Source organism: Musa acuminata, chromosome BXJ1-3, assembly GCF_036884655.1.
Source record: "Musa acuminata AAA Group cultivar baxijiao chromosome BXJ1-3, Cavendish_Baxijiao_AAA, whole genome shotgun sequence".
NCBI classification, from domain to species: domain Eukaryota; kingdom Viridiplantae; phylum Streptophyta; class Magnoliopsida; order Zingiberales; family Musaceae; genus Musa; species Musa acuminata.
In genome coordinates, this window is record NC_088329.1 from 7,212,106 (window position 1) to 7,225,542 (window position 13,437).

A 13,437-nucleotide genomic window follows, 5' to 3' on the forward strand; every position below is an offset into this window, starting at 1 on the left:
TTCCAAAAGGACTCAGTACTCCTCAGTGGCATTTTCGTAAAAGAAAAGCATGTGTCCGTTTCCGGTTTGCACGCAACGTTTTAAGCAAAGCAAAATAAATAAATAATTAGATAAAATAAAATAATCATTTATAATCTAAATGTAAACTAATATATTCATAAAAAAATAATCTTCTACTTTTCTTATTCAGCAATTAATTAATTAATTAAAGAAATCAAATTTGTTCCTTTCTTTACAAGTTTTTATTTTTTTATTTATTTAATATTAACTGCAAAAATAAATAATTAATTCTTTTTTCCCAATAAATTGACGGAGAAGAAGGCGACGCATCTTCTGTACGTCTTCTCGTCTCTGCCCCCATCCCTTTCGTGTGGCCCCCAACCCGAACCAGTAGCGCACGAAACCCCACCGCTTCGTCGTTTCCCGGCGCCTCTCCGGCCTCCTTCTGTCGCCACAGCAGAAGCGACTTCTCTGTCCTCCGAGGCCAACTCGCTGCCTGAGCTTGCTGGACCGGAAGCGCGAGGAGGGGATCGGTGTGGATGGTATAGTTTCGGCTGCTCTGCAGGCGAATCTTCTTACTATGGCGAAAAGGACTGTTTTTTTATCGCAGCGTACGCGCTCTGGGTAGGATTCTTAAGCAGCGGAGGGCGCCTTTGAACCGTAGAGAGAGGGAGGGGGATAAGTGGTAGCTTTGCTGGTCCCTGAAGGCGAACGGCCGGGGTGGAGGAACGGAGCAGCCTCCTCGCTTGAGCGTGGCAGATCGGAAGAGTGGTTCTCGGTTCCGCTTGGCCTAAATGAAGGTTCCTACGGCTTGTGGATTCGCGGGGAATCCAGAGGAAGGTGCGCTTGTCGTTTGCCATTGATTCTGGCTCTTCCAGTTTTGGCTTTTAGCACAATCTTCAAAGGTCAAAGGTCTCTGTTCGTTGATTTGGAGTGTCGTTCACTATGTGCTTCGTGATTCCTCTCCGTTTCTCTCATAGAAGTCGTACTGGTAACGAATGAGCTAAATTGTACCAAGCATTCCAATGATTTCGAGCCTTTTGGTTTCTCCAACCTCATAACTGTCGATGTTTACCTGTTATAAATATTGGATTTCCCAGAGTTTGCGCTCAGCAACAGTCATCTTGATTCCCGGTAGGAAAAAGGACGAGTCTGCATCTTTATTGAAGCACGCTTCTTGTCCTTCTTCTTCTTCCTCTTGAACTGTGTTGTTCCAAGGCAGTGTTTTGATGTCTCACGGTTTATCTCCTTAACTCTCTTGGACAAGTTCTTGTCGGATTTGATCCCTAGTATCGCGAAACACTGATTAGATACACAAAATAGTGGAGATCCTTGCATTTAAGAGCTTGTGCCAGACCGAAGGACTGCAGAACTGCATGTTCAGAGATATTCCGGTAGAATATGTGCACATACATATTTTATTGGACTATCCACTTATTAGGAAATAACTTTGCATTGGCAGTGCTTGCTTGCATTTTTGCCTTTTTAGGACGTATCATACCCTCAAGATGAATGATAGTGATCCACTGATGATTGCTTGCTCTGCTCTGTGTGAAGCAGGAGAAAAGAAGATAATCGATTCTGAGCTATGGCATGCTTGTGCTGGACCACTGGTTTCTTTGCCACCGGTAGGCAGCCTAGTGGTCTACTTCCCACAGGGCCACAGCGAGCAGGTCTGTCCTCTCAGTGGATTTGATCTGAATCCATGTAATATTGAGTATCTGATCAAGAGCATTGTGTAATGGCAATATCAGGTCGCGGCCTCGATGCAGAAGGAGATTGATGACATTCCAAAGTATCCCTCACTGCCCTCCAAGCTGATTTGTGTACTTCTTGATGTCACCATGCATGTAAGTTTTGCAGAGAGGTTTTTCGTGTCCTCCTCATGCAACTTTATATTGTGGTCAAAGTATTGTGCTAATACATCTGTCATCAGGCTGATGCCGAAACAGATGAGGTTTATGCTCAAATGACTCTTCAGCCTGTTAACAAAGTAGGTTTGGTATCAATGCCTGCCTTTTTGTTTTTGCTCTTTGTGATTTTTGTGCATGCTGGTGTTCTGGTCTTGACACAACTTTGATATAGTATGACAGAGAAGCAATGCTGGCATCTGAAATGGGCCTCAAACAAAACAAGCATCCAGCTGAATTCTTTTGCAAAACACTCACTGCGAGCGATACAAGTACTCATGGAGGATTTTCAGTTCCCCGCCGTGCTGCTGAAAAGATATTTCCACCTCTGGTATGTTGTCGTCATATGTATTTGGCCATACTTCGTTTTTATTGTATAGATTTCACAACATGTAGATTATGCTTGGCTTACAAGAATTAAATTTGGGTAGGATTTCACCATGCAACCGCCAGCACAAGAGTTGGTGGTCAAGGATTTGCATGATGTCTCTTGGACATTTAGGCATATATTTCGTGGTAAGTGCCTTGTGTCTTTCCTCCATTCTTAGAATCAGTATTCACTATGTAAATTTAATAAAATATATTAGTTACAGAGGACAATTATCTAAATTGTGGTCAGTTTTGGCTTGCTTATCCTAAAACACCCTTTATCAGCTTATTCTTTTATTTTTACTTGTCCCACTTTGGGATTCTGAAAATTCAACACCAGTTGGTGAGCAGTGGCATGTTTATTTTTCGTCTTGTGATCAAGTGTATGGTACTCTAAAACTTTTTTTTGAAATAATTTGTGGAGATTTGTATTGCTATCAGGGAAAAATAATTTCCCTCAATGATTAAAAGCAGGAATTTTTAGTTGACTTTCCATCTGGAGTTTCACTTAATATTGAATCTAATAATTCCAGACTTGTGATGTTGAAGCTTGGGTGGTGGTTTATACTTACCTTTTTCTGGAAACTTCCTTCGCTTCTTATTTCCATTGCTGTTGTGAGTCCCAAGTTCTTGAGCTCCTTAGTTTTGTATTACCTATCAATTTTATAGTACTTATGAGATGTAAATGTAAAGTTCTTCCAACCAACTGCATGTTGAATTTCATGTCTACTCTATGTACCTTGATCCCTTTACTCCTCACTGTCACACACACAAAGACATCTATTTTCTTAAACTTGTCCCAAAGTTCAACATACCTCAATACTGTCATGACTCTTTATTTTGCTGTTTGCTTTGACACTTGAAAACTTGAGATGTCAAAAGTAGTTTATAACACATTGTCTTTTTTAATTCCTGCATCATTATAACTGCAGACATGTTCTTATTGTTAATATATCTGACGTAATTTGATATTTCTTGCACCACTTTACATTGGGAGAGCAGCTTATTTTACTTAGTTAATCCTATTATTTTGAACGAAAATGTTTTATGATTATTGCAAGAATATAATTTAGGCACACAATGAGAGTGATCTAAAGAGTGTCTATTTGCAATGACTTGTCTGCCAATGCAGGTAGATTTTGGTGCATACTAAAGATTATTTATTGGTTGCTTCTTGATTCAATTTTCATCATTGACCAAATGGCAGGTCAACCAAAAAGGCATCTACTGACAACAGGGTGGAGTGTGTTTGTTGGTACAAAGAGACTTTCTGCTGGTGACTCTGTTCTCTTTATCCGGTATGACGAAAAATTTGATGGTGAACTTCTGTTCCACATATAAATTTAATCATGAACATGAAGGGGAAAATGTTGTCTTGCTTTGTAGAGATGAGAAGTTGCAGCTTTTATTTGGTATGAGACGTGCAAATAGACAGCAGCCTGCTCTATCATCTTCTGTCTTGTCTAGTGATAGCATGCACATAGGGATCCTTGCTGCTGCTGCTCATGCTGCTACTAACAATAGCCCATTTACTATTTTTTGCAACCCAAGGTAGTGCAGTTTCTCCGGCATCTACCATGCACATCTTACATAATCTCTCTTTAATTTGGAATATTAATTGAATTTACCATTGTTTAAATAGGGCGAGCCCCTCAGAATTTGTTATCCCTTTCGCTAAGTACAACAAGGCAATGTATACCCAGGTGTCTCTTGGTATGCGATTCAGGATGATGTTTGAGACCGAGGACTCAAGCGTGCGACGATATATGGGCACTGTTACAGGCATCAGTGACTTAGATCCTGTGCGGTGGAAAAACTCGCAGTGGCACAATCTTCAGGTCAGTGCATATTTCATGATCAAATGATTTGATTTATGAATTGACCTCACTTGGGAAGATAGAACTTTATCAACCATATTTACATGTTCTCCTTTTTATTGATTCACACATAGCTCTACATCTGAAACATACATTATTCAATTTAGAAAAGTCTTGCTTGACTTTGTAATCAACAGGTTGGATGGGATGAATCAACAGCAACGGAGAGAAGGACCCGAGTGTCAATATGGGAAATTGAACCTCTAGCAACTCCTTTCTATTTATGTCCACCCCCATTCTTCAGGCGCAATTTTCCTGAAGCACCAGGAGTCCCTGGTAAGCAAGTTACATAAAAGTGTAATCTTGTGCTTCAGCTGCTATCTTGTTTGGTATAATCATGCCCTTACTGTCAAATGGCAAAATTGTTTATAAAGCTGTGCTGGTGATGCCATTTAGGCATTTGTGACACTTGACAACATGCTTGATTAACTATTCTACTGGTTTTTCTGTTGGTGGAATGTATTCTTAAACTGTTCCGTTTGTGTTTGTCAGTGAGAAGTTCCTCTGGTCCATTGTAATTATCTCGTCCATTGTGAGCATTTATATGGACGAGCTTAGATTGTCGCTGCCCTTGTATTTACATTCCAATGATCTATCTCGTGGCATATTCACATCCCTATTTATCATGTAGCTTTCTAAAGCCATAATCTCTTCTCACTCTTCATCTACTAAGTGATGTTTTCTGCAAAAGGAAGTCTTCTGAATGACACATGTTTATGCAGAACAGCATTACTCTAATTTTAAAAATTAGAGAACACAGTACAGAGAGAAGATGCAAAGGAAAAAGAAAGAGAAGAAAAACAAATGTAAAGAGGATATAGGGACTGTCAAACAATAAGCTTAAGAGTTTTTGGTACAGGACTAGCAGAATTTTAGTGAAATCTTTTCAACCCTTGATCATGCTTGAGTTCTTGACAAGGTTACTCAGGTCTAAATGTTGGTTCCATGAACAAAATGCAATGAAACTGTTATAGGTGTTAGAACAACTTTTATTTCTTAGCATTACTGATATATGATACTTTCATGGTAAAGCTATGGTGCACATCCTGTCCTGTGTCACATCACGGTTCATCCTTTTTGTATTCTGCATACAATCATTATTGACTTGTATGCTAAAAGATACTTACTTTGCAGATGCGCATGAAGTTGAAAATGCTTTCCAAAGGGTAATGCCATGGTTGAATGATGACTATGGCATAAAAGACACTCAGAGTGCACTTTTTCCAGGTTTAAGCTTGGTTCAGTGGATGTCTATGCAACAGAATCATCAGCTAATGACACCAGCTGCTCAACCAGCACGCTTTCCCTCAGCAATTGAATCAGCTTTGCAAAATGGTTTGGTAACAGAAGATCCAACTAAAATGCTAAATTTCCAAACACATGGTGCATCTGCACCAAGTTTGAATTCTAAGTTAAATCCTCAAACACAGCAACTAAATCAGACTTTGCAATTGCCTCGTGAACTGCAGCAGCAGCCACAGCTGTTGCCACAAGCTTCTGCTTCACACCATGTGCAATTGCCACCACTGCAACAGAAATCTATCAATCTACAGCAGCAACAATTTCAGCAACAGGAACAGGGCCAACTACAGCAGCCTCAGAGTCAGCCTCAGCCTCAGCAACTTAGACCTGTTGCTGTTCAGGAAGCTGCAGATCATCAGCTTATGCAACACCAGACATCCAGTGGACAGATTGTATCTCAAACTCATTCATCGAGTCAACATTTGCAGCCATCTCTTCTGCGACTGCAAGAACTGCAAAGCTCGTGTTTATCAAGCATGGACCCTCTCCATCAGTCTCTGCTACCTCAGATCTTGCCGGTTCAACAACCATTGGAATTGCAACATTCTCTCCTACAGAAGCAGCAAGAGCAATTGCAATGCCTAATGCAGCCACAGCTTCAGTTGCAGTTGCTGCAAAAGCTTCAGCAGCAACAATTGCTCTCTCAGCTCAGTCCATCATTGCTATCTCAGTTGCCGCAGCTTCTAGCTCAACAAAATCAGCAGTATCAAGAGCGGCGGGATTTACAACAGCGGGTGGATGGCTCCGGTAATCTATCACTCCAATTGAAGCAATTGCATCAAGAACACAAAATCAGTGTTCTTGGTAACCAAAAGTCTCCTCTACTTGTCAGAACTCAGTCTTCACTCAGTGGGACCAAGGGTCCATCTTCATCGAACTTTCCTTCAACTAACAGTCACATTGTTTCATTGAGCTTAAACGGTAAAACTCAGCAAGGACCAGCAATTTTAGTTGAAGAAACAGTTGCACCACCTGTGGATAATATGCTTCAGGAACTTCAAAGCAAGCCACAAGTGATGATCAAGCATGAGCAGTTCAGTTTTAACGAGTCTAAGCTTCCCAATCAGCTCCCTGTTGCTGATCAATTAGATGCTTTTTCTACCACTTCTTTTTGTTTAGATAGTAAAGTGCACGAGGGCTTATCACTTCCCCCTCATTGCCTAGATGGTAACGGTCAAGATCATCGGGACAACTTTCTTCTTGGAACAATGCCAGATACCCTGCTATCAAGAGGCTTGGGTATGGGGAAGGAAATACAGAACTTGATCTCTGGTTATTGGCAGCAGAAAGACGTTGATACAGAGTTGTCCACTGCAGATATCAGTTCTCAATCATTCGGTGTGGCAGACATGTCTTTCAAGCCTGGCTGTTCAGCTGATGTTGTGGTCAATGAGGGTGTTCCTAATAGAGGAGCATGGGCTAACCAACATCAACGCATGCGAACATACACTAAGGTCTGCTACTTTCCTTCTATACTTAAGTGATCTACCATGTTGTTTCATACTAATGCATAAAATTTAAAAATGAAGGAATTACTTAGATGTGTTGGTAGTTCCTACAAGTTATCTGGGAACCGCATAATTGATTGTTTACAAAGCTTTATCAATATAGATAATTAACTGCTGACATATAAAATACTCTAAATTACTTTGTTTACTTGGTCTATGATATCACCTATCCAATTAAGACATTTAAGGTAGCAAAACAAAGCAGCTAACATTTGATAAAGGAAAAAAAGACATGGTTTAAATTACAAGTATTATGCTTCTTAGTTTCCTCTTTCCAGTTTCTATTTCCATGAAGTATAATTGTATTGTTCCTCTTTTATATTTTCTGAATTCCTATAACTGACGTACTGACTATAAAATTTTGAAGGTTCAAAAGCGTGGATCCGTTGGAAGGTGTATTGACGTATCCCGTTACAAGGGTTATGATGAGCTTCGACATGATCTTGCTTGTATGTTTGGGATTGAAGGGCAACTAGAGGATTCACACAGGACTGAGTGGAAGCTGGTCTATGTCGATCATGAAAATGACGTTTTACTTGTCGGTGATGACCCTTGGGAGTAAGCCCACATACAATGACTCATGTTAGTTTTGTACTCTTTTATTCCATGCATCAAAGTGACTACATTTCTTTTATCCGTATACAGGGAATTTGTTAGCTGTGTTCAGAGCATCAAGATTTTATCAGCAGCAGAAGTCCAGCAGATGAGTTTGGATGGTAACCTGATTGGTTTATCTGTGGGAACCGAGGCATGTAGTGGGTCTAACAGTGGTAATCCTTGGAGAGGCCAGCTTGATGATTGCTCATTTGCATCCTTTCAGCACTGAGTGATACACTGGTAAAAAAACAATCAATGATACCATTCCAGAAAGCTATATATAATCTGCATGGCTGGAAACACTGCAGCCACTTCAAGAGAGGCTTCAACCATGAAATGACCAGGCAAATTATTCTGCAGAAGCCTTGCAACAGCTTCAATCAGATATGTGATCCCCGACAGATGCATGATTTATATAAAGATGCAACCATGTGTTGTGATCTTGAGAAGAACCACGGGGATTTTGTGTCAATAAATGCTCATACGATATGCCAAAAAGAAGAAAACAAGATATGAGTTTGCCTAGTTTACAGCTTGAAGCATAATTTTGCAGCAAATGACAGATGAAGGAATTGTGTGTATCATTTGACCACAGAATTCAAAGACTAAAATACAACTCAGCATGCAAACAAAGGAGGCAGATGAAGGAACTATATGTGTATCATTTGACTACAGAATTCAAAGACTGAAACACAACTCAGATTGCAAACAATGGATGTTGCAAGCCTTGGAATGGGTGTATTTGGTTCAGAGGATTCCCTAAAGCTGTGATGGAAGGGTGCTATGTGCATGCATCTGGGATCTTGAAAAAATGTTTCATGATGTTCACTCTTATCTGTATATATATAAATGCATGACAGATGTATAACCACCTTGTGTCTACATTACATGCATAACATGTGTTTGAAGGATGTGTTCGACTTTAATATATATACATATATATATATATATATATATATATATATATATATATATATATATATTGGAGATGTGATCATGATTCATGGGAGTTTAGCTTGGACATCAATTTAGACCTCCAGCGGTGAGTGTGCCATCCCCCTTTTTATCCACAAAATGCCCTAAAAATTAATTTTTGATTTCAAATCTCTTAACTTTTGTTGTTCTTAGTCTATGAAACTGAGAAAGTAGCTAATGTATAAAGTAGCTAATGTATATTCTTATTTAATTCAAGATTAGTCCGAGTTAGTCAGTCATCCACACACAAAGTGAAGTGTTTGAGGAACATAAATTAATATATATTTTTTTTATATTTTAAACATTAATTTGATCATCCATTTATCAAAGATTGAGAGTTCAAAATTTTATTCGATATATTTCATATATAAAATATTAATTTGATTGTTATGTATCAAATTCACTTATGAAAGATTGAGAATATAAAATATTATCTGATATATTTTTATACTTAAAATATTAATATGGTGATAATGTGTTAGATTCATTTATGAATGATTAAGGATTCGAAATCTCATTTAACATTTTTTTAAAGGTTTTATACAAAGAATTTGAAAGCTTCACAAAGTACTAAACTCAAATATAGTGATAAAAGAATTAAGACGTTATATGATATGTTTTAAGTATTGGACAACCTTAATGCCACCGCATGAGAGCGTAGTTGCTGAATCGAACGCTTCCAAGTGGAGGAGGAGATGAAAAATGTGTTCTTTCTTTCAATTTGTTATTGACCAAGAAAATAATAATAATAATAGGACGTCCATCCACCCCTCAACACACACGCAACTTCCATCCACAGTCACCACCAGCCCAAGTAGTGCATGCCTTCTTCTTCTCCTCTTCCTTTAATTATCTCTCTTTCTATCTTTCTTTCTTTCGATGGATTCCATTTGCTGTCATGACTTGTCGTGAACGGTTTCTTGTGATGTCCACATCCTCGTTTTACTCCTCGTTCATCACATGCTTCAATTATTTTTAGAAGGAAGTAAGCTTCCAAGCAACATCCTCTTGTCGGATCCTTTCCCCTTTCTTACGGATCTAATTCTCCCTCCTATCCCCCCATCTCGATCGTTCTTCCGGTGATATGTTACACATCTCCCGTTAGATCGTATGATACGATGAAAAATATGTTTTATGAATAAATTCTTAAATATGATAATATCGATAAGAATTTAAAATTTTTCGGATGGTATCGGAACGAAAAGATCACGACTTTGCTATGACAAAGAAAAATATTTTTTTATCCATAAAATATTCTTATAAAAAGAGTTCAAAACTCGATCCTCATTCGTTAGTCTTAATTTAAGCTTTTTTTTTTTATTTTTTTGTCAAAGACAAAAACAATGCTTGTTAATTATAAATTTTATCCTACTCCGCTTATGATAACAATAACAATAAAAGGAAGCCATAATATTCAAAGAGTCTTAGTGAGAGTGGTTAAGATTCATACTGATGGATTCTGACAGAGTCCAATATTGACAATTAGTGTTCTAATATAATCCTCCATCTTAGACTAAGTAAATCCAACTTTTGCCTATTTAATTTGAAACAAAGTGCTGACATACTTGAAACTGTGGTTGACATCCCATGGAATCTATGGTTTTATTGTGGTTTGACATGGATATATCAAAACATTAATACCTAATGCTGATATTGCTCAATGAGTCATGTTGGTTCCATGTGGGAGGAGGAGCCATACAATTCTTGAGAAAGTTCATGCACTTTGACTCATCCAACTCAATACCCTTTTCCTTCTAATTTAACTTCTTCATTGTTTGATCTACAACAAAGCTGGTGACAGGTAGACAAAGACAAAGATGAGAGAGAGAGAGAGAGAGAGAGAGAGAGAGCAATTAAAACATGAAACATAACCATATTGGTTTTCATTTTCTGCATCATGATTCTGAAGTTGTAGGTAAAACTACTGGATTCAAAACATACTACCCACCATGTAGTCACAATCAAGAACACATGTTGTTCAAGCAAGAAGAACATTTTTTTCTCTTGCACATGAGAATAATTTGCTGCATTTCAGTAGAACAGAAGCTTCCTACCACTGAATTTGATGTTGTGGACAATTGATGTGAACAATGTGTTGAAGATTTAGCCAGCTTAACACAGCAACATGTCACTTGTTTCAATTCCTTGTGGTCCATGCAAAAGTCTTCAAGGGAAGCTTCTGATCCAACATGAACACATCACCACTCCCAGTCTTCGATTATGGCATTAGGTAACAAGTGGATAGAAATTGTTTGATTTACAAATTCTTATTAATCAGATATAGAAGATTTCCAAAATGCTAAGGTAAAGAGTCATGGCCATATAAAATTTGATATGCTTCAATTTTTGAAATGTAGAAAGTGGAATTCAGCACCATCATGTTTGAACACTGAGATTGCCTAAGAATGATGATACAAAGCATGAGTAAAAGCAATGTGAAATCAACAGCAGTGGATACTGTTGTTTCCTGTCAAATGAGATCTCAAGAACTTTGTCCTAATCATGCAAGATGGAAGACATGTCATCTGTTACAAGTATCAACCAAGAAATGTAGAAAGTGGGGTTCAACACACCATCTTTGAACACTGAGAGTGCCTAACAATGATGACACAAAGAAGTATCAGCAAAAGCAATACAAATCAGCAGCAATGGAAACTGATATATCCTGTCCAATGAGATCTCAGGAACTTGTTCTAGTCATGTAAGATGGAAGAAGTATCAACCAAGAAATGTAGGAAGTGGTATTCAACACCATTATTTTTGAACACTCAGATTGCCTAACCATGATGATACAAACAAAGTATGAGCAAAATCAATACAAATCAGCACTGTATCTTGTCAAATGAGATCTCAAGAACTTTCCCTAATCATGTAAGATGGAAGGCCTGTGATTTGTTACAAGTATCAAACAAGAAATGTAGAAAGTGTAATTCAACACCATTAATTTTTAACACTGAGATTGCCTGAGAACGATAACACAAAGCATGAGTAAAAAAAAGCAATAGAGAAATCAGCTATGATGCTGCTGTATCCTGTCAAAATGAGATCTCAAGAATTTGTCCTAATCATGTAAGATGGAAGAAGAAGAATCAACCAAAAAATGTAGAAAGTGGAATTCAACACCATCTGTTTTGAACAACACTGAGATTGCCTAAGCATGATCATACATGGTATGAGCAAAAGAAAGCAATAGAAATCAACAGGAACGGAGACTGCTGTATTCTATCAAAGAAGATCTCAAGAACTTGTTCTAATCATGTAGAACAACACCACAATTCTTCATCCCAGGACAAGATCCATGTTCCGCATCATCCCTGTGGTTGAGACCCTGTGTCAGGGGAGCAACAGGCAGCAAAGAGAGAAGCAGAGTCACCATAGGCTTTCTCCTCAAGCTATCTGAAACTCCCGGAGCTGTGTTCTTGCCTCAGATCTTCTCGTCCCAGGCGGAGCTCGGCATCGGTTGGCGACGCCGCCGGCGCTCCATGGGCTTGATATGGGGCCTTGGTGCTGATCCTGTAAGCATTTCGACCGAGAGACGCTTAGATGCAGCTCGTAAAACACAAGATTGATGCAAGAACAGACACTCACCGATCCTTCCTCTTCTCCAGGAACCGATGAAGGGAGTTTTTTCTGGCTATGGGCATATCTGTTCCCAACATAGCATTAATCATCATCAGTTGCAGGGCTGTACAGATTTGTGTCGCAATCGAAGGAATGGATGTAGTGAAGCATCTCAACATGATTACCGGAAGCATTAGCCTGGGCGGGGGTCGGCAGGCCAGGCGGCGGCTCCTGCCAGCTGGATGCGGAGGCCAAGATGGAAGTCGGGGGAGGCGCCGGGAAGCTGAGGTTTTTAGCTGCAGCGATCTCGTTGCCCGCCATCTGCATCAAATCTCTGACCTTGTCGCCCGGGAAATCGTCGAAAACCAGCACCTTTCCGCCGTAGAAGATCGTCAGCTGCGACTTCTCCACCTCCCTGGAATCAACCTTTAGTCTTATCGCTCCCAGTCAATACAAATTCCAAGAACATCATCTTGGAAGAGGTCTTACTTGATCACTGGGGGAGTCTTGAGAGAGTCCTCCATGGATTTGGGAGCAGTTTGGTGGTCAGTGGCATCATCGTCTTCAGGGGGCACATCAACACCAGGCATCAAGCTCAAGGTGGTGGGATTCCGGTGCTTGTCTGCAGAAGACGCCGACATAGCTGTTAGACAAGGAGAAGAGGGAGAAGGAGAGGGAAGAAGAAGGCGACCCAAGAAGATGTCACCTTTGGGTCGGTGGACGTCAAGAGGCCTCGAGGCGATGTCAAGGCCAATGCTACCGAAGCCGCCCTTCTCCTTCAGGTACTGGCTCAAGAGGTTGCATGTGACTGAGAACTGCGAGCCCTTCTCCCATCTCTTCCCCATCTTCTCTGCCATCTCTCTCTCTCTCTCTCTCTTCTCGTCCTCCAATTTTGCTTGTGTTCGATGTGGTGTCTGTTAAGATTGCCTTTGTGGTTGCTTTCTCTCACCTCTTTGGCCCTATGAGCACCTGTGCTTCCTCTCCTCACCCTTCTCCTTTTGCTGTTGGTTTATAGTGGCTTGTGTTGTGGCTGTTGGTTTGGTGCGCGAGGGAGAGACCAAAAAAAGAAGGAAGAAGAAGAAGAAGAAGAAGAGAGGGTAAGGATGAGTTAAGATAGCACGTGCTATTTTTCTTTATTATATAATAATAATAATTATTATTTTGGGAAGGAAAGGATAGAATAGACGGACGACGAAGAATGGACGATAGAGAGAGAGAGAGAGAGAGAGAGAGAGAGAGAGAGCAGTAAAAACACACACGTTGTGTCTTTTATGGGACAAACTCCATCAACAATATACTCCATGGAATGGACGGGAGGTGGTGGTGGAGGTGATGCCA

General features: G+C 39.7%; 2 protein-coding genes across 2 annotated transcripts; one reads left to right on the top strand and one right to left on the bottom strand.

Annotated features, from left to right (window-relative positions):
• The first annotated feature begins 366 nt into the window (after positions 1-366).
• Positions 367-8,174, top strand: LOC135619727 (auxin response factor 16-like). The gene is made up of 13 exons (XM_065122003.1): positions 367-840; positions 1,561-1,673; positions 1,755-1,850; positions 1,937-1,993; positions 2,086-2,241; positions 2,342-2,426; positions 3,487-3,577; positions 3,666-3,830; positions 3,922-4,117; positions 4,294-4,432; positions 5,291-6,912; positions 7,334-7,524; positions 7,612-8,174. The coding sequence occupies exons 1-13, from the start codon at positions 795-797 to the stop codon at positions 7,790-7,792; spliced, it is 3,138 nt and encodes a 1,045-aa protein (XP_064978075.1). The 5' UTR covers positions 367-794; the 3' UTR covers positions 7,793-8,174.
• A 3,453-nt stretch (positions 8,175-11,627) lies between these two features.
• Positions 11,628-13,157, bottom strand: LOC135619720 (protein TIFY 10a-like). Its single transcript, XM_065121998.1, has 5 exons — positions 12,806-13,157; positions 12,589-12,721; positions 12,285-12,514; positions 12,127-12,184; positions 11,628-12,051 (listed from the first exon to the last, which is right to left on the bottom strand). The coding sequence occupies exons 1-5, from the start codon at positions 12,954-12,956 to the stop codon at positions 11,931-11,933; spliced, it is 693 nt and encodes a 230-aa protein (XP_064978070.1). The 5' UTR covers positions 12,957-13,157; the 3' UTR covers positions 11,628-11,930.
• Positions 13,158-13,437: the final 280 nt, after the last annotated feature.